At 44.7% G+C, this 25,612-nt stretch overlaps 2 protein-coding genes across 3 annotated transcripts in view; one reads left to right on the top strand and one right to left on the bottom strand.

The window, feature by feature from the left end:
• PTDSS1 (phosphatidylserine synthase 1) overlaps positions 1-24,105 on the bottom strand; it is a 66,827-nt gene extending 42,722 nt beyond the window's left edge. Inside the window, exons 1-3 of the mRNA XM_060116208.1 lie at positions 23,795-24,105; positions 11,898-11,989; positions 273-317 (exon numbers count right to left, since the gene is read on the bottom strand). Of these exons, the coding sequence (XP_059972191.1) occupies positions 273-317; positions 11,898-11,989; positions 23,795-23,973 (316 nt within the window). The 5' untranslated portion in view covers positions 23,974-24,105. The remainder of the gene's footprint in view (positions 1-272; positions 318-11,897; positions 11,990-23,794) is intronic.
• A 276-nt stretch (positions 24,106-24,381) lies between these two features.
• The window catches only part of MTERF3 (mitochondrial transcription termination factor 3), a 28,700-nt gene continuing 27,469 nt past the window's right edge, over positions 24,382-25,612 (top strand). The window contains exon 1 of one of the 2 annotated variants that reach the window (XM_060116067.1): positions 24,382-24,509. The gene's annotated coding sequence lies outside the window, so the exon portion shown is untranslated. The other variant, XM_060116068.1, reaches the window with a different exon arrangement.

The raw sequence follows: 25,612 nt of genomic DNA, 5'->3' as shown, positions 1-25,612 counted from the left end.
AAATCCTGTGCATTGACAGACAACAGCATGGGGGCAGGGTGGTGAGAGGGGAGGGGTGGGGGCTTGAAACAGTTCATGTGTATGAGAATCTCAGCTGTCACCAGCACTTTTGTGTGGCAGCGCATTTTCATAAAAAAATTGATATCAGGAACACCAAAAAGTAAACAGTTATTAAGTTTTACAGTAGAGTGGTAAGGAAAACTGCTATAATATACAGAAAAAGATTTGCTTCAAGTAGAATGGATTGTTAAACCAACTAATGGGTAACTCACCAAAAACCATTCGCCACAAGGCCGGATGAGGTCGAGTAAACGGACCTGCGGAGATAACATCACAAGGTCAGAACAGACTGCTTTCAAACCAAGACTAAAATAAAGACAGTGATGCTGATCTCCACAGAGATAAAGGGTTAAAAAAAGCTCTCCACTGTTAAATTGTTTTTTCTACATAAATACTCTGGGGTCAAAGTCTAGGTTGAAATGTTTTATCCACATTGTACCAACCATTCCCCAGAGTTGTAACAGGCACCAATCTCAGCTTTTTTTTAAAGCTTTGTCTTCAGAACTCAGATCATAATTTCCCGTGGACGCAATGTTATAACAGCGAGTAGGTCACCAGGCCAGCCTTTAACTGTATGTAGTACTTACTGGACATTAACAAGAAACCTCACAGTCCCCCAGGAGCTACTGGACATCCTGTGTGTGTGTGTGTGTGTGTGTGTGTGTGAGAGAGAGAGAGAGAGAGACAGAGAGAGACAGAGACAGAGACAGAGAGAAAGAGAGAAAGAGAGCGGACACTGAGGGGCTCTGACAGTAAAAGAGAAATACCGTGCCTGGAAAACAAGTGCAATGGGGAGTGACACGGAAAGCAAACCTTTGGAGCAGTGGAACACGCTGGTGCAGGAGCTTTTGATCATGACCTGTGGTAACAAAATACCTTTGACTAGCTCAGATCCACAGACGCAGATTCCACAGGAGGGAAACCAGAGTTTCACAGGATGAAATTTACTCTTGGGCCTCCCTGGTGGCGCAGTGGTTGAGAGTCCGCCTGCCGATGCAGGGGATACGGGTTCGTGCCCCGGTCTGGGAGGATCCCATATGCCGCGGAGCGGCTGGGCCCGTGAGCCGTGGCCGCTGGGCCTGCGCATCCGGAGCCTGTGCTCCGCAGCGGGAAAGGCCACAGCAGTGAGAGGCCCGCATACCGCAAAAAGAAAAAAAAAAAAAAAGAAATTTACTCTTACTACAAGTGATACAACAATACTCTGTCTTCTATTTTATTTCATTAAAAAAAATAATAGAAGACGAACGCAAGTAAGCTGGGCCTTGATCTGTTAAACTGATTTACCACCAACCGAAGGGTTACAGCTCGCAAATATTGACCATTGTTCTAGAGGGCACCTGACCTATTTGGGGCTGCCTACGCCTTCCTGCACTTGGAGGGTTTCTAGCATTGTGATCCCACATCTCCAGGAGAGATGCCAGAGCTTGCTGCTCAGCTTCCTTATAAGCGGGTCCTGGTCCTTTAGTCGCACCCACGCCAGACAACATCAGGAGTGGGTGACAGTGGAGGTAAGTATGCAGAGCTCTCCTCTCCCTTTGGCCCAGGCCAGCAGGGACACTAGTGGGAGGTGGCACTCCTCACACTGGTGAAGGTGGCTTTGGCGACTGTGGCCGAGGCAGTTCCCTTTAGAGTTCTCTGTACACGTGATGGTGGGACAGACCGTAGCCAAGGCTCACTCATTAGACCAGGCCTGGGTGATGTGCCGGCAGCTCCTAGAAGCTTAGCCTGGGGCCTGGTTTCCTAGCCCTCCTAGGATTCCTCCAGCCAGTCAGTATCGGAGAACAGGCTTTTGCATCAGCAGAGTCAGCTTCTGTTGCTTATGACCAGGAATCCTCTCTGCAGCAAACATTACATTGTAAATTTTATTCTGGGACTCATTCTAAAGGGCCCATGTCTTCTTAAAAAGACCACACTGAAACATTCTAACTGCTTTCTTTGGATGAATCAAGTTCATTTTAATAATATCAGTTACAAGTACCTCCACCCTCCATATTGATTCAGTTTCTGAGTTTAAATGAGGAGAGATCAGAAGATGAGTTAAGTTTGAGGGACTCTAGTTTATCCAAAATAATATGGTGTCTGAGTTTTAGATGGCAAGTTGAGAGAGCTCAGATAAGTGAGGGATTTGTCTGAGAGTTTATCTGTGTCTGTTCAACTTCTGAGTTCTGACAGCAAAGGCTCAGACAGCACGGGACACCTGGATTCTTTTTAATCAGCTGTTTTCTCAGAAAAGGCACAGCAAAGCATAGAAACCAGAATTCCCTCCCAGGTAACATAACCTGGTTAAATTTCTTCACAAGTTGTTGGAAAACTGATGGCTAAGTTTGTCTTCTTTTAAGTAATTATAATAGCTTGACTTGTCACCAGGAATGACTTGTCTTATGGTAGCAGTTTGGTTTGCAAGCGTTACTTCATCCAAACTATTTTTTTTAACATCTTTATTGGAGTATAATTGCTTTGCAATGGTGTGTTAGTTTCTGCTTTATAACAAGGTGAATCAGCTATACGTACACATATATCCCCATATCCCCTCCCTCTTGCATCTCCCTCCCACCCTCCCTATCCCACCCCTCTAGGTGGTCACAAAGCACTAAGCTGATCTCCCTGTGCTACGCTGCTTCCCACTAGCTATCTATTTTACATTTGGTAGTGTATATATGTCCATGCCAGTCTCTCACTTCGTCCCAGCTTACCCTTCCCCCTCCCCATATCCTCAAGTCCATTCTCTACATCTGCGTCTTTATTCCTGTCCTGCCCCTAGGTTCTTCAGAACCTTTTTTTTTTTTTAGGTTCCATATATATGCGTTAGCATACGGTATTTGTTTTTCTCTTTCTGACTTACTTCACTCTGTATGACCATCCAAACTATTGAATTAACCCCTCAGACATAACGTGGGACCCCAGCTTACTCTATGATTTCTTCTTACAAGGTGAAACTGTGAAATTTTATGATCTATTTTTTGGTTCGCAACAGAATTCCATGCCCAATCGGTACCTGGCAGTGGGGTGGTGAGAGGACCACCATCATTCCCATTTTATAGATAAAGACACTGGGGCATAAGGAACTCACCCAGGGTCACACGGCTCACAGGACTGCACTTCAGGCCTGAGAGCCCATGTGCACTTTCCCATCAACTGTCAGAACTGGGCCAGCTTGGGAGGGGGGAGGGGGAGGGGGAGGGGGAGGGGGAGGGGAGGGGGAGGGGGGAGGGGGGGAGTTGACGGTCTGAGCCAGGACTGTCTCAGGGCCAGGAGAGGGGCAAGAGAGAAGCAAGCGAGTGAGTGGTGTTTAGCGCTGCCGCGATGTGGAATTGATAAGCAAGGTGAGGGAGGGGGCAGGGAACTGATACACGTTCCCGCGCATCACATCCACCAGTAGAAAGGCCTCCAGAGTCGTCGTCGGCCTATGATTGCTTTAAGAGCAGCCTTTGGAAAACAGAACTCGGCCCTTTCTTCTATCTAACCCTAAGCAGTGTGCTCCAGAGTAAATAAGAGGATAGAGTGGTTGAGAAACTTGGGGTTGATGGGGCCTTAAGCTCTCCTTAACCTAACAGGTAACTGCTTCAGCCCAAGGTATTCCTCTCTGTCCGGCTGTGTTTCCAGAGACAGACACACGTTCCAGGGCCTGGAAAGAGAATTTTCATCTTACTGCACTGCAGTTTGGTTTATTAAAGGCTTATCTTGACTTGCTGCTATTGAATTTTTTCCTCTCTTCTCTAATATCCTATTTATACATCATCATATTACTTCATAAGTGTTTCTCATAAAATACAATTAAAAAAAAAGTCCGTTCTGCCTTGCATTTGATCTGAGGAAGGCTTCAGAAATCTGATGCGGTGGGTTTCAGACAGACAGCAGAGCACGGAGGAGCTCTGCTGTCCTGAACCAGGTGGTGAGAACAGATCACTGGGCCCTTTTGCCTACAAAAGGCAAGATAAGGCCCTGGAATGTTAGGTGACCTTTCAGTTGCTAACTTTAAAACCCAACCCAGGCCTTACTTCAGTCATCCAATCTGTCCTCTTCTTTCTGAGAAGAAATTCTGAATGCTTCCATGTAGTATTTCCGGAAGTACATGCCTGTAGCTTTACTCACAAAGAGGAGCCTCTTCACCATCACAGACAAGAATATTGCTGAAAATACTCTTTTGCTTTTTAAAATATCAAGGATGAGGCTGGCCTTTTCCTGTATGAGAAGCCTTGATACTTATGCTCACTAGGTCACCCACACTTGGTTGCTCTGGTCAAGTCACCCTGAAAGCCTCCTACAGCATCCACCTGCCCAGGTGAGTATAGCCTTCCCGGAACATTTACCTCATCCCAGTACCTTTCCACAGGTCTTATTCCCCCACAAACTATTTTCTCGGTGGTCTTCCTCTGATCAGTGTTATGGCCAGGACATCAGTAGGAGTGACCCATCTGACGGTGGGCCTCTTGTCTATACTTTATTTCTTATTTGGTAAAAGCTGCCTGGAAGAGTCTGGGTCTTCAGTTCAGTTATGCAGGAGAGATGGGGAAGGTGTCTCAGGGTGGTGATGGAGAAACAAGTGCTGGTTTTATTTACAAAGGTGGTTTTCTTACAAGGCACATTGAAAAATTACATGTTTTACTTTCTCATCAGTCCCTATGCCTAAAATACATATTTTCAATCAGATATTAAGAGCAAGTTTTATTTCAAAAGAAAACAGAAACCAAACGACTTTGCCTAGAGAAAGCAAGCATTTAAAACACTTCCTCTGAAGTCAGGGAGATCAGCTCGGTGCTTTGTGACCGACTGGAGGGGTGGGATAGGGAGGGTGGGAGGGAGGGAAACGCAAGAGGGAACGGATATGGGAACAGATGTATATGTATAAGTGATTCACTCTGTTATAAAGCAGAAACTAATACACCATTGTGAAGCAATTATACTCCAATAAAGTTGTAAAAAAAAAAAAACAAAAAAAACCCCATAAGATCACAGCTTGACTAGCCAGCAACCTATTGTCATATCCACGAATAATGGAGTTCCAGGGACCAACCCTAGGGAGGCAGGATCCTTTTAACCAAAGTCAGAAGCTGCATCTTCGCAGCTGCACGTCTGTGCCTTCGGGTCCTCTCAGTCTGCCTCTTCTCTTTATTATCTCTTTTTCAGCTTTATGTGGTATAATTGACCAAAAAAATCACGAGATATTTGATTTGTATGATTTGAAAGTTTAAATTCCTCTAGGAAAAACCTAGAAAAGGGGAATAAAATGATCTCTAAGCAAATTTCAAACCTAAGAAAGAGTTTTTTTCTACCAGAAAAAGTAGTGGAGCGGGAGACAGAGAATGGGGGGACACAGTACCTTTCTTTCCCCTCATTTTTATCACCTTCACGCGTCAAGGAGATGTGATTCGCATTATCTCAGCTCAGAAAAATGAGAAGAAGCCAAAGGAGAAAGGGAAGGATAAACGCAGGAAAATCAAGAAATACTAGTTATCTCACTCTTTTCAAAGTACCTTGACGAAGTGCTGAATGGTGCTACTCTTGCAGATGAGGAAAGGAAAAGAGAGGGCTAATCTGTGAACTTTTTTCCTGGCAGATTCATTCTTAATTCAACATATATTGATTGAGAGGCCACTCTGGGCCGGGCACTGGGGGTACAGGGTAAGGCTGTGGTGGTTTGGGTCGGGGCGGGGGTGGGGGAAGGGCAGGAAGAGTCCATGGAGGCCCTCAGGAGCTGGAAAAGCACACAGAAGTCACCTGTTGAAAGAAATCTCACAGCCAGCTGGAGATGCAACAGGTTTCTAAATTTCACTGCAGTGACGAGAGTGATGCAATTGTAATTACACTCCAATGACACAGTGGCACAGTTAAAATTACACTTACACTTGAGTGTCAGTTGCTATAAGGAGGTGGACGTGGCATTTCAAATAGTTTTTTCAAGGGAACCAAAAGAGAGAATGGGAGAGAAGACAGCAGGAAAGAAGCGGGCGTAGGTAACACACCCTCTGCCTCCAAGGTCTCCCCTCAGGGTCTCTCTCCATGTCTGTTTGTAGGACTGAAGGAAGGAACTCTAGCCCTCACCCCGCCACTCACCCTGCTGACTGTCAAATGAAATTCCGAGTCTCCACTCCTCCCCCATGTAACTCAGGGGTAAATTCTAAGCCAGTGGAGGTTACAGCTGTCCCAAGACCACGAGGGCAGCAAAGCACAGGCATCTTGCTGAAGATGGTGGAGCAGAAACAGGTAAAGAACCTGGGTCTTCACGTGTCACTGAGCTGCTGAATTAGTCAGCCCTGAACCACTCTATCTCAGAACTTCTTGTAATGTAAGAAAGCAAACATTTTATTTATCCTTTAAGCCATTTTGAAAGGGGTTTCCTATTACTTGTGGCCAAAAGCATCCTGACTGTTATAAACCTCATGGAGAAAGTCAAGGGCCTTCTTTGCTATCTAGACTCTGTACAAAAAGAACCAGAGGGCCCCTCCTGTAGGAGTTGATCAATTCTAGCACACAGAGAGCGTATGTAAACTCACACATACGAGACCTATGGACACAACCAAATTTAGGCCTATACTTAAACATTCAGGGCAGCCTTTACTAGGTCAAGGATAAATGCGTTTGAAGTTGCCAAAACAGAGCCATTCTGGGAATGCCATCCACTGCGGGCACTTCCCCAAAACTGCCTTTCAAGGACAAGGCAAATGCTGGGCTCCATTGCTCCCATTCATTCCATTACTTAATTTGAGAATTTGTGCCAAGGGTGGGGAGAGAGGAAGAGAAGGTGACGAGATTGGAACAAGAAGAGTCATGTCCATTGCACTCGGAGAAGCATCCACCTAGCACCATGGCTCCTGCAAAGGCTGCAGTCTGAATGCCAGCTGGGGGGAGGGGGGGCAGCCACATGCCCAGGAGTACCCTTTCCCAGTGCCTGCCAGCTCCCCCATCATCTCTAGGGCGCCCTCCAAGGCCACCCCCAATTTAAAAAATATTCAATAACAGCATTCTTTAATGTGGAAGACTTACAGTTTTACTAATCTGATGTAAAGTGTGAGCAAATGTCTCTTTAGAGAACAAGGCTGACACTGTGTTTGCTTTGTACACGTGGCTGCAAGATGGTCCCTCCAAGCACTGCTTCCCTAAGGTCCTTGTCCTTCCTGCACAGAATGCTGAATGGACTTTGTCTTTTTCTAAATCTGAGCCCTTGGTTTTGGTGGCAGAAGGTTCAGATCAATCTGCGGGCTGACATTTGGGCTCCAGAGCAGCAAAGGCACAACCACCGCCGCTGGGCGTGAGGTCCAAAGCACACTAGGCATGGGCCAGCTCAGGCCCTAAGACTGTGCTCCTGGGAAAAAGAAAAGCCAGAGACTGACAGAGAGAAGAAGCGGAGGGAGATAGAAACACGTAGAAGACAGAGACGAAACACCTCACGATGGGCCTCCTATGAGAAAAGGCCAGGACTTCGCCGAGTACAGAAATGTGTGGGAGCCGGAGCCCTAACAGCAGGCCAGCATCAGCGGCTGGGTGGCAGCTCAGGGGTGACTGATGGTCTTGGGTTCAGCTTCCTGAGCCGTAAACGGAGCAGGCTGAACTACATGAGCCTGGGTCCTCCCCGCTTTGTGTGTATCACAAAGTCCGGGCAGCCAGGATAAGAAAAGCATAAAACAAACAACTTTTATCTTTCCAAGAGGAGAACAAAAGCCCAGTCCCACCATGAGAGACTCAGCCAGGTAAGTGGACATTGAAGATTAGATGTCTTCATGAAGGAAGAGAGGAAAAATCAGCAGAAATCATGCAAAATGTCACATCCAACAGATTTAATCCCCCAACCTTCAGGGCTTTTGGAACCTCAAGAAAAACAGCTGCTAATGAAGCCCCAAAGCCCAGCTCCTGCCAAAGCTCCACAGAAGGGATATCTGTAAAATCATGGCTATGGAGAGACTGATCTTTGAGAATCCTCAAACTTCCAAAATGGCTCTCAGAAAGAGCAAGTTTAAATTTTTTAAAAAGCAGAAAAGCAACCTTTGAAGCTGTGAAGAACTAGGAAACAATGAACACACAGCCAAGGAAAGCTGGAGACTTGAAGAACAGACATACCTTTGGATTGATCAGTTTCCTGCACACGTACTATGTTCTGATTGACTGATTTAAAAATAAAAATTTAGGGGCTTCCCTGGTGGCGCAGTGGTTGAGAGTCCGCCTGCCGATGCAGGGGACACGGGTTCGTGCCCCGGTCCGGGAAGATCCCACATGCCGCGGAGCAGCTGGGCCCGTGAGCCATGGCCGCTGGGCCTGCGCGTCCGGAGCCTGTGCTCCGCAACGGGAGAGGCCGCGACAGTGAGAGGTCCGCATACCGCAAAAAAAAAAAAAAAAAAAAAAAAAAAAAAAAAAGGATGGTAGGGCACAGACAAGATGAGAAATAGGAATAGAGGGCATAGAACAATAATGTTCACGGCATCAAGTGATGGCCGGGAAGTAAGCAGCAGAACTTCACAGGATACAGAAGGTAGAAGGCTGAGGGGGGTGATGGTGACCACTACCTGAACTGTCACCTACTCACCTTCCCTAGGGACTCTGGTGGCCATAGACCCTGTGTTGGTATCAAATCTGAGATGCAGCTCACCATCTCCTCTTTCTGGGCTGTATTCTTACTCCATCTTTGTAAGGCCAGGTTCTAGAGCTCAGGGGGACCACCCATAGCCTCTGGTATTTTCAGTGTGTGTAAAAGGCTTGATGCCCCAAGTGGCCACTTTAAGTTGCACTATAGCACAGCACCCTTGAAAGAAAGGATGGGCTCCATAAGGTCCAAGCTCTCCCTAAACCTAAAATCCTGAGATTTTATGTGAAGGAAGTGGCAGGAAAAAGAAAGTCGGCAAATAGCTAGACCAGCTGTTCAACACTGGGGACTTTTCCTAGAAAGCGAATGCCAGAGCGCCCAATCCCCCTGCATTCCATGACCTATCTATATTTTGAATATTTTATCTTCATACTCCAGTCACTCTGCATCATCAGAACTTTCATCATTGTGGAAAGGCCAGACTATGTTGGTCATACCTGCATAAGGTATGCAGGTGCTGTGCACTGAAGGTCTGTGCCCCCCCAGAATTCATATGTTGAAATTCTAACCCTGAAGCTGAAGACTATTGTACCTCCTGGACCCTACAGGGCCAAACCACAGAGCTACCTGACTGTGAACATTTGCTATCCTTTAAGACATAGGAGGAAGGACTCCGAGGTGGCTCAGAGATCATCCAGGCTGTCATTTGCACCACAGGGCCATGGGGGGAGGGGAGGAGGACTACCTCCACCTTGGTTTCAAAGGGCAAGACCAACACCTGGCTCTGCTGGGGCAGGGGACGGGAGCCCTGGGGATTCGACCCCCACTGGGAAAGCTGTGGAGGCAGACTACTGCTCCAGTGGGTCTGGAAGGCAGAGCATCAAGCCGAAGAGGATTATTCTCAAGCCTTGAGAGATCTCCTAGAGTTTGCCTTCCTATGTTTTGGACTTGCCTGGGGCTTGTCACCCCTTCCTTCTCTCCTGTTTCTTCCTTTGGGAATGGCAATGCCTACTCTGTGCCTGGCCCACTACTGTATTCTGTAAGCACAGAACTTGCTTGATTTCACAGGTTCACAGCTGGAGAAGAATTCTGCCACAGGATGAATCTTCTGCTGTTTAAGCCGCTCAGTCTATGGTATTCTATTATAGAGGCCTATACTAAGACAGAGGTTTTCATATCTTGAAAGGCTTTCACTAAAAAAAAAAAAATAATAACAATAACAAAAATAAAAGTAAAATTTAATCTAAAAGCTTGAGTGGTTAGAGAGCTAAATTCAGCTGCCAAATAACTTGGCTATCTAGAACAATCCATTCCCTGAAGGATTCAGAATCATGGTTTTACCGGTTGGATTATTATGCTACCAGCAGAACCCACAAAAATACAGAACGAAATTCCACTGCCAACATTTTGGAAGGCCTACAGGACTTGCCATGTGTGATACTGTGATTTATAAGAAGTAAGTATTTGGTCTTTGTCCCCTTTCTGGAACAGAATCCTAAACTCCTTGGAAGTTCCTAAGTGATGAGAGTGAGAAGCATCTTTTGTTACGTTAATGAGGTGACTTTTGGGAAGCCGCTCAGGATGGGGGTCAGTGAAGCCAACAATGGGATTAGAGGGCAGGAACCCTCAGCCCCACACCCCCTGAGCTCTGGGGAGCAGGGAGGGGCTGGCGGTTGAATCAATGGCCAAAGATTTAATCAATCATACCAACGTACTGAAACTCCCATAGGAAACTAAAAGGGTAGGGTTTAGAAAGCTTCTGGGTTGGTGAGGGCGTGGAGATCTGGGGAGAGTGGCGCGCCCGGAGAGGGCATGGACACTGCTCGCCCCTTCCCACAGACTTTACCCTACGCATCTCTTCATCTGGCTTTTGATTAATATTCTCAGTCATCTAGTGAGGAAACTGGTTTCCTGAGTCCCGTGAGCTGTTCTAACAAATTAATCAAACCCAAGGAGGATTTATAGCCGTCTGGTCAGAAGCACAGGTGACACCCTGGACTTGTGATTAGCATCTGCAGCGGGGGCAGCAGCAGCCTTGTGGGACTTAACCTGTGGAATCTGATGCTCCCTCCAGGTAGACAGTGTCAGAATAGAGTAGCACTGTAGGACACCCAGCTGGTGTGCAACTTGCCTGCTGGTGCAGGGACACCAACCCCCCGCCACACGCACTGGAATTGGTATTAGAATCCTAGCACCACAGCACAGCTTCAGATAACAGTCCGTAACATTCATAATGAGCTCCTAATATTACACATTATATTCGACGATGGGAGGATGGAGAAGAAGCACATCTTAAATCATCACATTTAAAACCTGAGCAGGGCCCACGGAGCATAACTCATAAAAAAAGACTGAAACAGTTACAAAATATCCTAAGTGTAAAAGAAACAGGAGGGACTTCCCTGGTGGTCCAGTGGTTAAGACTTCGCCTTCCAATGCAGGGAGTGTGGGTTCGATCCCTGGTTGGGGAGCATGCCTCACAGCCAAAAAACCAAAACATAAGACAGAAAGAAGCAATATTGTAACAAATTCAATAGAGACTTTATAAAAATGGTCTACATCAAAAAAACAAACAAAAACAAACAAAAAAAAACACTTAAAAAAAAAAGAAACAGGATATAAAAAGTGAGCGTTTAGAAATCACTCACAGAGAATAAATAGAGAATATTCCAGGGAGAAAGTACTAAAGGGGAATAAGAAAAAATAAAGCAACTCATAAGGGACAATTCAGAGGAAAGGTACGAACCTTAAGTATGGCAAGACACCAAATTAGTTTTTAAACCAAGGTTTTTGCCTCACTCTATAATCATGATGGGGGAAAATTTCACAGTAATCATTTTTTTAAAACTGATAATGAAAATTCTTATCCCAACGAAGTTTACAGTTAAGACAACAATTATTTAAGTAATACTCTTTAGAGCACTGACCCTGTCCTTAGGAAAAAAGGAGTAACTGAACAGTAATTGAGTATTTTATGACTCGGCTGATAATAAACACAGCAACAAGAATCATAGTTGACATTCATTGAGAGCTTACAATTTGTCAGTCACTGTTCAGAGTATTTTACTTGTTTTAATTCAGTTAACCCTTACAACTGTACTTCTCTCCATTTCAGAGAGAAATGTCTTAAAGAGGGACAGAGCTAGGAAGTGGCAGAAAGCGCAGTCTGTCTCCAGAGCCTGTGCCCTTAACCACCATACAACACTCAAGAGCCTTTTTTTATTCCACCCTCTAGTTTCATCTTCCAGATGACATGCATCTCAAAAATACCAACAAGGGCACAATGCACAGGAGAAATGAGATAAAGCGTTACATCACTTACCATTGGGGAAAGCTAGGACACTGATGATAAGAAAGAAGAAAATTACGGAGAGGATACCCCTCCAGATGTTGTCTTCTGGGACAGAGTCATCCCTGAAAATAGAAAAGGAACATTGAGTATTCATTTCTGGATCTAAATAGTCACCCTAGAAGGAGTAAGAGTTCCATGTTCTAAAAACTGGGGGATTGCTAACTTTATTTTGCTGAGCTAAGTCATTACACACACTATTTACTATTCACTATCATTTCTTAAAATAATACAGTGTCACATAGTCAAGTCCAGTTCTGGTGAGGAAGGCAATTGGCAACCTCACACCCCAACATACATTCTGCTCAGACAAGCATTTGAGAATCAAAGTTCTTTAAAAAAAAAAAAAAATTAAAAATACCCAGGATGTCAAAAGGTAAGATTTATTTTGGAGAAATACCTTTTGGTTTTAAGACTAACTAAAGGTGACCTTTACTACATAGACGGTGGCAGAAAAATTGTTCAGGAATCAGAAAGGAAGCATAAGATTATAAGGAATAAGGGTATAATGCAATGAGATTATGCAGTCACTTGTCAAATATGGGCAGTTGGCTATCTAAGGGATGAATAAAAATGGGGCAGTGTCACATAAGCAGAAAGCACCAGTAAAAAATGTTAAAAGAAAAATTAAGAGCGTGTGAATATGACTGGTTCACTTTGCTGTACAGCAAGAAACTAACACAACATTGTGAAGCAACTATACTCCAATAAAAATTAATCTTAAAAAAAAGAAAGAAAAATTAAGAGAAAACAAAATACAAGATTTAAACTCAGAGCAGAAGCAAAAGAATTGTAAATAGGAGATAAGCTTCCCCCCTCTCCTGCCTGGTCATTTCTAATGTATTACTGTGTTTAACTCCTCTATAACCCCAGTAACTGAAATGGTTACATTTGTTGGTTTATATGTTGTCTATCTTCTCTGTAGAAAGTAAACTCCTAATGGCAGGGAATTATTCACTAATAGGCCCTCAATATATTTCTGGACTGATTATTGATTATGGAAGAAAATTTACTGTTTTAAAATGAAGCAAAATTTCCCAAATGGAAATTTTCTTAACATTGATGGTGAAGAATTTAGAGTTTGCAACAAAAAAGAAGAGTCTAGTAACATATTTGGGGCTCAGAGAAGCAAACAAAAGTGGGAAAAGAGAAATACATGACAGTAAAATTTTCTGAAGTATTGATAATTATTGAGAAGCTTGGGAGAGGGAAGTTCAGTGTTTCAGTTTCGAAAGACGCAGGATGTGTAGACAGAAAATGTGAGATGAAACAGAATGGAAGGAGATAGTTTAGAGATGATGAGACTGGTAGCAATGAATCTTAAAATTATAAAAGAAGTTGGGTTTATCTAGAGAAGGACTGTAGTGAAAGAGTTTTCAAAAGACAATTATTAAATTAAGATTAAATATTACTAAAGGAAAAGAAACAGGTCAAAAAAATCTTAGAAGAAAACCAAGTTTGCGTAGAAAGAAGTTCTAGAGCATCGGAATACATACATGAAAAGGTATGGAATGAAACAATAATGAATCACCTAGTTAAGGACTGGGTCCTGGGGTGTTGGTTTAGAAGCAGAAGTTAACTTAGATGCCAACTTCTGTTTAGGCTGCTCAGTTTCTGCACCCAAATACCAAAATACCTTAGGATATTTTGTAAATCATCATTTCATAATGATTTCCAGATTTATGACAGGATTGAACGTAAGGTTCTGAAATAAGAGATCATACAGATCTTAAACGTTTCCTAGATCATCATATGGCCAAGTAACCCTAAACTAATGCTGGGCAAATAATGCTTGGCTGTTACCTTCAGAGATCTGATTACAAAACCAAACTACAGAATCAGACAGACTTCCTTCTGCAGGAAGGAAGTGCATTAAAAAGTACAATCTTATTTTAATGGACATACTAATAATTAAACACCTGCCCAGAGGTCATGAACACAACCTAAAAATGCCAGCCCGACCATTACCAGGGCACTTGCCATGCCCTCTGGCTTATGCAGAGAAGCCCCATATCCAACTTCCAGGAACACCAACTTTTACTGAAGGATGGCTACACACAGTGAGGGTAGGAACACAATGTCCTCATTCAGACCAAATCACACTACTGATATTGCTAATAATGACAGCAATGATAATAGCTCCTGTTTATCAAGTGTCTACTGTGTGCCAGGCACTGAACAGGCAGTTTCTAGACATTATCTCTAATTGTCACAACCCACTGGGCTATTATCAACCATCTGAGGTAACAAAGGCTCAGATAGGTTTAGTAACTTGCCCAAGATTGTGGAGGTAAGAAGTTACAGAGCCAGCATTCAAAACCAGGCCTGCTAGACCCTGAAGATGATGATCTTTCCTCTTTGCCAAACTGCCTCATGAAAACTTATCTGTCATCCTAAATTAACCTGACTCATGGTAGATGCACAGGGACGGCATGAGAGTTTGACAGGGCATGCAATTTGTAAGTTACAAAATAAAAGCAAGGCTAAAATGAATAAATGTGGCCTAGGAAAAGAAGATGTAGTCCCATTAACTCACGAGTTATACCAAAATATATTCTGGATGATTCAAGAAACTAAAAGTGAAACCAAAACAAAATTCTAGAAGAAATGATGGGAGAATTAAAAAAAAAACCAAAACCCCCAAATAAAACACAACAATCTCAGAGTGGGGAAGGCCTTTCGAAAGTACGATACAAACTTCTGAAGTCATAAAGGAGAAAGCTGACAAATCTGCATGGCAAAGAAATCAGTAACAAAATCATAAACTTGGAAAAAATATCTGCAACTCCTATGAAGGCAAAGGGTTAATTCCCCTAATTACAAAGCTCTCCCCCCAAATCAATTAACAGAAAGAACTAATGGACAAAGAAAAGCAAATAGAAAAATGGACAAAAGATATGAAGGGACAGTTCACAGAGCAGAAAAATCCATTGGCTCTGAGGCAAGTGAAAAAAAATGATGCTCAACCTTGTTCATGGTAAGAGATGGGGAAATGGAATCAACACACAGAGACCATTATTATCTACCTATGGACAAAGGTAAAAATTTAATGACTGAGCTGGTGAGGCTATGCAGAAATAAACAGGCATTCTCACATACCACCTTTATGGAGCCCCATTTGGCAACATATTAACTTACAAATGCATATACCCTGTGACCCAGCAATTCCATGTATGACAATGTATCTCACAGATATATCTTCATTTATGCAAAAATGACATATGTACAAGGTTGTTCACTGTGGCATTATGTGTATTAGCAAAACTTGGAAACAACTAAATGTCTACCGAAAAGGGACTGATTAAGTAAATTATGGCTCCGTCTCAAAATGGAGTACTAGGCAGCTGTAAAAAGAAGGAAGCTTTTAATGAATTAACTGATACAGAATAATTTAAGAGATCATGAAGTAAACAAAGCAATTTGCAGATTAGTGAGTATAGTGAGCAACTTTCTATGCAAAGAAGAGAGCGTGTATATGTATATATAACTTGTAACTTCTGCTCATGGCTGCATAGCACGTCTCTGGAAATCCATCCAAGGTATGGTGACACCGGTTTTCTCCAAAGAGGATAAAAGAAGAGTGGGGCGAGACGTTTCACTGTATACCCTTTGGGGTGCCTTGGATTTTAAGCAATGTAGGTATGTTACATTTCAAAAAAGTCAATTATACATCAACATTAAATTTGTAAGAACTTGAGATCAGTGATAAAACAATGAAACTGCAATTTTGTAAATTTTAAGCCATTTTATTAGAAAGACAGGATCAAAAGAATGGCCTAGTTTCAGAAGTAAAAAAAAAAAAAGGCCAATGAAACCTGAATAAAACAGCAGCGAGTCTGAAAAGTTGGCTGTTTTATATTTGCCTAATTAGAAAAACAAAAAGTATCAAAGATGGACAGCAAGGTCTTTGGCAAAACTGAAAACATACAGTACAGGAAGATCAAACTCCTGTGATCAAAGATTGAAGGCTAGGCAGGTGAGTTAAAGAAGAAATCTTGAGTCCTATCAGACTAGCAGCCCCAGATACACCCTCCGGCTTTCCTGAGACTACAGAGGGTGTACCCTCGGCATCCAGCACAGTCCCTGCAAGAGGTGGGCGCGCAGAAAGAATGGAATGCATGACTGCGGAGGCTGCCCATGCCACCGGCCTCCTGACAAGCTGACCACACAGGGCCATTCTGTAAGCTCTGGCGTGGCCTCTTCTCTCTCAGCTCCCAGTAATCCAGAGACTTAACCATATGCCGAGGGACACAGACATTTTCCATAGTTAACCATGAAAAGCAACTTGGCTGCAAAGGCCCCAAAGACCACACTACTGACTCAAGAGACCCTCAATTACAGGACAAGAAGGGTTTATCTCTGGACATCCACTAGATCTGTGCCACACTCAGAAAGCTAGCTAGCTGCTTTGCATGTTAGCTCTCTTAATCTTCCTAACACCCTCAAAGGGGGGAAATGATCATAATCTGCATTTTACTGACTCCAAAGTCTAAGTTTTTCCCCCTTTAGGAGGCTGTTTGGTGCAGTGACAAGGAAGACAGGCTTGTGGCCAGACGGCGTGGACCAGAATTATGACTTCACACTTACCAGCCTGTGTGACCTTGGGCAGATTACTCAACCTCTCTGTGCCTTGGTTTCCTTCTCAGTATATCAAAGGGTAATAATAGTTCTACCTCACAGGGTTGTTGTGAGGATAAAATAACTTAACACGTGCGATGGACTTAGAACAGTGCCTGGCACAGAGGGCCTGTCAGTTATTAGTTTACAATCTCTGTCCACCCATCCCCTCAGCTAGCTGACACCTATCTTTGGGGACAAAGATGAACAAACTTGGTCCTGATTCTTGAGAGAATCATGATGAAAAGCACAATAAGACATAAAAATTAAATTATTATCTTAGTATAACTTTGGCCTGAGAGAAAAGTTTTCAAGTCGCTGGCACTGTCTCTGATTAACCTGATAAGACACCCCCAAAACCAAAAAACCACCTCGATTGTTCACACAAGACTGGCCCCGGTTCGTGGGGTTGTTACCATCTCCTCAGGCTTTGAGGGGGCAACGTAGTTCTCACTTCGCAGGGGAGCTCATAACCTGCAGTCAGGGCTGCCAGACTCCCATCTTGACTTCTCCTGGCCTCAGGATTCTTGCTCAAATAAGACATTTTACTTTGCAGCAACAAAAAATAAAAGGACTTCAAGCTTTCAAGTGTGATGCCGTGGCAGTGCCCTGACCTCTTTCCTAGGTCCTCTGAGGCTCTAATAACAAGCGCCTCGGTCTCTGGGGCTCTGAACTTTCCAAAGACCTTTCAGCTGGCATTTGATTGAACTGCTCCACAGTTCTGTGGGGGAGTATTATCTCTACTTGAAGGATGAAGAAAATAAAGCTCTTGCTTTATCTTGCCCACAGTTACGACAAATAGAGGCAGAGTGAAGTAGGTGCCAGGGCTTCTGGAATGCTGGCTCTAGGTCAACACTGCTACCCTTACCGGTATGATACCGACAAGCTCAGGGAAGCAGAGTCCTTTTCCCTAAAATTCTGCTAAATTTAGGAGGAGCCCCAGAAGCACGCTGGGGTAGCCTTGACCATACACAGTGAAAATACTGAATGGATTAGAGTAAAATTGTAATTTCAGGCCCCATCTCACTCACCCACTGTATCTCCAGTGCCCCAGCACAACGCTTGGCACAGAGCAGGTCTTCTCAATGTGGTGGGTGCCAGAAAGAGCAAGAGGCCAGGGCTGAGCGGGCCCGAGACCCAGGTAACGTGAGAGGGAGTCACGGCCTGGGTCCACAGGCTCCACTGCACCTTCCTGCCCCAGTGCTGACCAATCAAGTACTCAAACATCTCAACTCCTTCTGTCACCCCTGTTTGAGTACAGGTAACTACCCAGGAGAGAACCCTAAAAGCGGGACAAGTATAAGGAAAGCCCTGAGGTTTTTTTTTTTAACAAAGGTTTGAACTCAAAGAGTTTTGGACTCAGATTCTTAAACTTGAACAACAGGCTACAGGCAGTGGGCAAGGAGACCGGGAAAACAAACTCCATTCACTGACAGACAATTTTTAGACAAGGCTGTCTCCCTGGGGCCAGGAAGGTAAGAACTCTATCCTGACTCCTAAGGCTGCAAAGTTGATTGTCCCCTCTCCCCCTCCTATCTTCTCCTTTCTATCTCTTTAATAGGAATCCTTGAAACTGAGACACACAGGTAGGCTCAGGTTTATAAGGCTAGTCACTGTTAAGGATCCTCTCTCCCAATGGAAAACTCAGTCCCGGGTTACAAGGTGGACCGATGCTAACTAGCTTTGGTATTATCTTTGAAGACTACATTCGTTTCATTTTATAAAAAGTTAGGATTCTTTTTAAGAATTATAGCTGGGCTTCCCTGGTGGCACAGTGGTTGAGAGCCCGCCTGCCGATGCAGGGGACACCGGTCCGGGAGGATCCCACATGCCGCGGAGCGGCTGAGCCCGTGAGCCATGGCCGCTGAGCCTGCGCGTCCGGAGCCTGTGCTCCGCAACGGGAGAGGCCACAACAGTGAGAGGCCCGCGTACCGCAAAAAAAAAAAAAAAAAAAAAAAAAAAGAATTATAGCTAACATATCAACTAAAAGAGAAGAGTGATAGTTTTTGAAAGTTCAAATTGTATAAATGATTTTTTTATATTTGATTCATTTAGCATTTACTGGGTTTGTATTCTGTGATGATTGAGATATCTGGCCTCAAGAAATTGATACAGAAACAAATACTACAACAGGAGAGATACAGTAATAAAAAAAATGTTGAGAAGTATATAAACATTTCTTCCTCTGAGCTTCCTGGAACAATCAAGAAAGGTGTCTGGAGGGGGACCGTCCAGGTGCGTTGCCTGGAATGCTATGGGCTCACGGGTAGGCAGGAGGTGCTCTCCGGTCAGAGAGAGGTGCCATCCTGGCATTAGGGTCCAGCAAGCACGTGCTATAGGTGATGGGGATCCAGGGAAAGAGTGTAAGCAAGGGACGAATGAGATCACGATCTCAATTTCAAAAGGTCATGAGGAAAGCAGTGTGGAGGATGGACTGGAGGGAAATGGAGTCAAGGCCTGGGAGTGTCTATCCCAGAGAGCCGGGGGTTTGCTGAGCCAAAGCCTGGGCATGGGCATAGGAGGACAGCTCTGAAAGCTACTGGACCTGGTGAAGATAAACTAGATGAACTCCAGGATGGCGGAGACCTGGGCTGGGCGGAGTGTGGACTGTTGAGCTAAATTAAATGTGATGCCAGCAGGACCTAGGGTTCAGGAAAGCAGTCCTAGCTGCCTGGACGAGCCCCTGGCTTCCAGATTTGTTGAGACTAAAACGCTGATAACTTCCCTATAGAAATCTGGGGCTAGAGGGATGATATCACAAGATAAACTATATTACACTCGGTAATAGAATTATACCTAAAATGCTAAACACTAGGCAGCAACACTGGGCATGTAAATTCTCTGAGGTAAGCATCATCTAAACCAAATAAATATCTGAGTCACTCAGATGCTTATTTACTACAGAAGACCCCAAAGAAATATGACACATTTTCTCCTTCAATAAATGTATAATCTTATTAAGGACATAAAACACCAGAAATAAGGATAAGAGGGGATAATTAAAAGGTGGTTATTTATTTATGGCCGCACCACGGGGCATGTGGGATCTTAATTCTCCGGCCAGGGATCGAACCCGCGCCCCCTGCAGTGGAAGCACGGAGTCTTTAACCACTGGACTGCCAGGGAAGTCCCTAAAAGGTGCTTATTTAAATCCAATAAAAACTATGATTCAAATAGGAAATGAGGAAGACAAATGTTATGATGGCTGTTAACTGGACCTCTTTAGACGGCCCCACCTAACACAGTGCGCTCCTACACCTCCAAGGCTGGTGTAGCCCCAGCACACAGCCGATATGGAGGATCATTTAACATTGCTGGTGTCCTGGAACAAGGACGGCCAGGCCTTCTGTTATTGGGAGAGAAAGAACATGATGTACATAAAGGAAACAGGCTCAAGACAACTGAGTCAGCAGGGTCAGGAGTTATTTTCTTCTAATGGGAATTGATATGGTCTAAAGGGAAAGAACAGGGAAGGCTGGCAGGCATCCAGGAGGGAAGACACACAGAAGGTGGAACTATGGCTCCGTGATAAGATGAAGAGCTGCAGCTCCAAAGCCACTAAAGGAAATGAAGTGAAAACCAGTATCACAAACAAATAAAAATCAATCAATCAAAAGTCTGTCCATTTCCCTGCCCTCACCCACCTCCTCAGTCCCATATCAAGGAGAAACCATAGGTAAGCAGATGATCCCTTAGGTGCAGGAAGCTGCAGGAAGGCAATCTCTTCTGGGTAAGTGATGATTTTTGCTGGACAAGTGTCACTGGAGAGACTGACGCCACTGTTTTACTGCCAGGTGCCTCTTAAGGAGGGAGTGAGCTGCTACGAATGTGATTTCGTAAATGTCGGTGTTTTCAAATCTAAAGCCTGAGTTTTTGAAAGTAAGGCCATTCAACATTTCCAAGTTTACCAACCTATGAAAGCAGCGTAAATATGAGGCACCCTGAGCTTAAGGGAAAGGCTCTCCTTGCCCTACTTTGGCTGAACAAACTTATAAGACATACGCCAAAGCATTTAATTTCTAAAAATACTTATCCTAAAATGTGGCAAAGTGAGCTTTTCCAATCTTAGGGGGAATGATTCAATAACATCTGGCTTTATTGTCAGTGATAGGGACTGGAGGTTTAAACGCTATGATTTAACAGCGAGTTGGCCTAGTTGTTATTTAACAAAAGAACTGCTTGATAAGTCCAAACTTGTCTCAGACTTCTGTGAGAGGCATCTAATCCTTGCCAATCCTAAATTCTTGCTGTGTCTCTGCAGCATGTGACATGACCCAGGTACTGTTTCACACATACGGGTAATCTGACACCCCGAAAGTACTCTATCACTGGCTCTCTTCAACTACTAGTCTTTGAAAAACAAACTTTAAGAAGTAATTACTTTCAGTCTTTATGGAAGAAGACAGAGCTATCACCGTAATGTCCCGGTTTAAAGCGTCACAAATCATTACAAAAAATGAGTAAGACACAGTAAGTACTAATTGTACCAATGGTGCTTATGATTTCCTATAACATGAAACTTGTTATTAAGTAGTTCTTTAATATGTGACTTCTGTCTCTTTGAAATTGGTGGAAGAAGTAAAATTATTATCATTTTTGGAAAAGGCCATAGCCTGAGGTTCAGATTATGCCTTCTCTATTACGTTTGACAAGTTGTTAAAATTCATATTCATTTCTCATAGTTTCTCTGTTGTAATTTATTGAATGCTTTGGCAGAATATGCTGTAAAAGGGAAATTCCAGAAGAATGTGACTTTCTGTATTAGAAAAGAGGAAGAGAGATCTGTTCTGAAAGGGCCTAGAATAATATTAAAGATAAAAAGTTGAAACAAACTGCTCATTCTTGCTTCTCATTATTTAAAATAAAATACCATAATTACTTTTCTAAGTTCCAAAGAAACTCCTGCACTAATTCCATCTCTTGCCAACCCACATGAGATGAAGTGAAACTGAAGTTAATATGAAACAGGGATGTATGTTATCCAAGCAAAGCACTGTCCATTTTTCCAATGTCTTTATCCTTTTTCTTAATTATAGAGCACACCACACTCTCACTCAATGACAAACATAATTTAGAAGGCATTAGCATACAATGAAATGATGTAATAATAACAATAGCTAATGTTTACTGAGCACTTGCTATTTGTCATGCATTGAGCTAAATACAGATTATCTAAAAAAATGAATTGAGCCCTTATAACAAAATCCTATCAGGTATTACTAGATATTTTCACTTTACATACAGATAAGGAAACTGAGACTTAGCAAAACTAAGGGGCCACACAGCTACTAGCTGGTAAAATCAGATGACGTGATAAGTATTTGAGGGCAACCATAAATAGGGACAAGACTGATTTCTCTCCAAAGCTAGAAATATGTTCTTGGTTGGATACTGTGGAAAGATCTGGTCTTACCCCGCTGCAGAGCATTAGCAGAATATTTTACAATAATAGTAGCTGTTTCCCTCAGTCATTAAGAGTAATTGTTTATATGCTTTATGGCTTTAGATAGAGTCATGCAAATAGATAAACACTGACAAAATAAGAGTCAAGAGTCAAATGGATTGTGGAGATAAGGAACAAGTGTGATGTAGGAGGACATTATTAGTTTTATGAAAATCTGAAAAAGTGCACTGGTTCTCACGGGAGACACCATTGGCACTTGTGTGTGTACAAGTGTGTAGGTGCACACGTATGACGGTGTGTAAGGGACAACTCTTTGTCGTACAATGCTATCCCTTGCGTTATAAACATTTATAATCCCCACCCACTAAATACCAGAAGTTCCCTCAATGCTTGTGGCCACCGAACATAACCCTGCACAGTTTCTGCAGATCTGGGCTGAGAACCATTGATTGTTGGATAAATACACTAGGAGAGAAGTAACTGACATTAATTATGCATCATGTGCCAAGTACTCTGCTAAGTGCATTCACACATATTCATTTAATCCTTATAACTCCATATGAGGTAAGTACATATTTTATCCCCATTTTAGAGGTGGATCCTGAGTCTCAGAGAAAGGTTAAATAACTTAACCAAGGTCACGCGAATAGTCTTGAGACCAACAGTGTGGCTCCCAAACTCCAGTTCTCTGGGTTGGTCTTTTAAGCATGGTATAGGCACACCTTTTCTTTCTTTAAAGAGGTTCCTTCAGAAAACATAAATCCTTATAAGTAGGACCCAAGGTGTGCCTGTCATTGAGGCATGAATCAGTTCCCTGGCTTGGGGTTGAAGGGCCACATGTTCAGTGAGGAAGAGTTATAAGCTCTGGGCTGACAAAAGTTGGGCCGGGTTAACTCCTATGCACAGGTATATACTAGAAGTGCTTTGAGTGTGTGGGGGTGTGTTTTCAGGGGGATATGAGAGTTATGCTACAGTGTGTGAGGTTTGTGCGTTTTATTTAACACTTTCCATAGCATTTATGATGCACCAGGCACTGCCACAGTGGCCCGACAATGTCTCATTTCAGCATGTATGTTAGGTGATGAACAGAACAGAGCGTGCACTGTGTGATGTGTGGTGAGTTCGTGTCTGTGTGGCAGTGCTGGAATGTCCACTGTGATGTGTGTGTCCACGGCCGCAGTTTCTGTTGTGGTATAGACAGTGGTGTTTGAGGCTGGGGGAAGGGTTACGCGAGATGATTTGCGTGCCATGCATACAGACTGGAGTGCACCGCACGTGTGCATTTTGTGGACGCGGGTAGCGGCGAATACTGGAGGAGTTCCGCGGGAAGGGGTCTGGTTGTGTCCTGGGCCTGCGTATGGTGCGTGGAAGGCAGGGGTATTTTCAGTGTGAAAAGGTATGTGCTGAAAGTGGTGCATATACCAGATGATTCATGCGGTGTGCTAGGCAGGGACGGAGGCCGGAGAGGAGGGGGCCAGTGTCGTGATGTGTGTGGGGAGCGACGCTGAGAGCCGCGGGAGAAGGGCGGGGGAGGAGATCGTGCTAGGTGACCCACGAGTGTTCCTGATGTGGCCCGAGGCGCTGTATGGGGAAAGGTGGTATGGAGAGGGGTGGCGGTCGCGATGGGAGCGGGGATGGGGGTGGGTTGGAGGGTAGGGACGAACGCCGGTCCAGAGGAGCTGTCGGGAAGGAAGCTGGGTGTGCTAGGTGACATACCCGCCGGTGGAAGAGCGTGTGCGTGGAGCAATCAGCCCACTTCCTCACCCGGCCATGCTCCCCGCCAGGGCCTCCCATCCGCCCCTTCCCTTCGCCCAAAGGCGCGCCCCCAGCGCAGCCCGGCCCGCCTCACCTGGTGAAGGCAAAGTACATGAGGCTGACGATGGTGAAGCTGAGCAAAGTGATGGTGTGCGGCCGGTAGAAGAAGTCGATGGTGATGTCCTCCACTTGCTGCTCGTTGATCATCCGGAAATGCATCTTGTAGTTCACATCATCTTTGCTCAGGGTCCGGCTCCCCACGCAGGACGCCATGGCCCGCCGCCCCGTCCTGCGGCGGCGGCGGCCCCGGCCCGTGGAGGCTGGGACCCCGGAGGTGACGAGCCGCAGCGAGAAGGCAGCTGGACGCCGGGGCCGGGTCTGGCGAGAAGCGAAGGAACGGAGCAGAGGGAAGGACAGGCGCGGGAGGGCGGGGTCGCGGCGCCGCCAACGCAGCCTCGGGCGGGGGGCTCCACTCGCCCGGCCCCGGCTGGTGTTGGGGGACGGGCATCTCTAGGGACTCGCGGTGGCTTTAGATTCCAAGTGGAAGAGTCTGGAGGGAGGCGGCGCGCAAGAGAAGGGAAACTTGTGGCCCTTGGCCGGCTCTGTCCCCCGCACGCCGCCCGCTCTCCCCCCGCGCAGCCTTGCAGATGGTCTGGCCCACTCCTGCCTCAGCCCACGTGGCTAGGGAGCTAGGAGCCACCGGCGGGCGGGCAGACAAGTCGGGTATCTGTGCTGAGGGGCAGTTCGCGCGGCCCGGCCAGTCTGGTGGCCCCTGCGAGAAAGACCACGAGGCATAGGCCTCGCCACAGGTAAAGCGGAAGCCGCCAGAGCGCGAGGGGCGTGCTCCCTGCTGGGGTTCGGGTCCGGCCCTATCCTGCTGTAGGCCGCGCCCGGGGACCTCTTGGCCTTTAGGTCTTCAATTAAGGGTGAATAATTTCGTTTTGTTTTCTTGGCTGATGAAACGAAAACGCAATCATGTTTGTTTATTCGCGCGCCTTGCGGAGGACGCGGAAGGAGGGCCAGCATGTCAACGGCCTTCCTCCGGAAGTTCGGTTGGGGAACTAAAATGGACTTGTTAAAATGGCCTAGGGAGGGCGTCAAGCAGTAGATGTGAGGCCCCTTATTACGAAGCCATCCTCCCACCCACCTTTCATCTCCTGATTTCATTTATTAGCCTTACACAGGTCGAAATCTTGAACCCTCGCCAAAGAATATTTAAGTGCCAATTCCTATTCCTAACGAAATACTAAGGCACACAGTTGAGAACTAGTATATGACATATTTTAATGGACTTCAGAATTATTACAGGTTTTTTTTCTTTAACTTTACCCTTCCTGTTGAAAAGGGTCGTGTTAGAGGGCTGATCACGGGGTAGGGCTTTTATACACATGCGCAAATGCCTTACCGGGTTTAAATACTGTGTAAGCAGATGAGCTAACGGTAGTTGCAACTGATTCATTTCCATCCATAAAACATTGGAGCAGTGCAAGGCTCTGGGCTAGAGGGAATAGTCACTGGGAGGGTGGATCCAGAGATGAGACCCAGCTCTGCTCTTGTGAACGAACAATTAATCCACTGATAAGAGGTATACACAACAATGAAATGATGATGTAGTGAAGATAGTGCGCTTGTAAATAAAAACAGGATAAACATTAGTTGTTTGCATAAAGATCTTTTAATGAATATGGATAGAATTCAAAAGCAAATCGTTCTAATGTGAGAGGAGTTTTAATTTGAGCCTTACTCTAGAGGCTTCAGAGTGGGTTTGGGATTTCAGTTTGCTTTAAAGCAGGACATTGCTTAGACAAACTGAGAAGTCAGAACACTTTGGAGCTTAAGAATCATCTTATTGTACCCATAACCTTTTTAAAAGTTGTCGTTTAAAGAATGGTTATTGAACCCCCCATCATGG

Source organism: Mesoplodon densirostris, chromosome 13, assembly GCF_025265405.1.
Source record: "Mesoplodon densirostris isolate mMesDen1 chromosome 13, mMesDen1 primary haplotype, whole genome shotgun sequence".
In the NCBI taxonomy this organism is placed as follows: Eukaryota; Metazoa; Chordata; class Mammalia; order Artiodactyla; family Ziphiidae; genus Mesoplodon; species Mesoplodon densirostris.
This window is presented reverse-complemented; position numbering and strand designations above follow the sequence as displayed.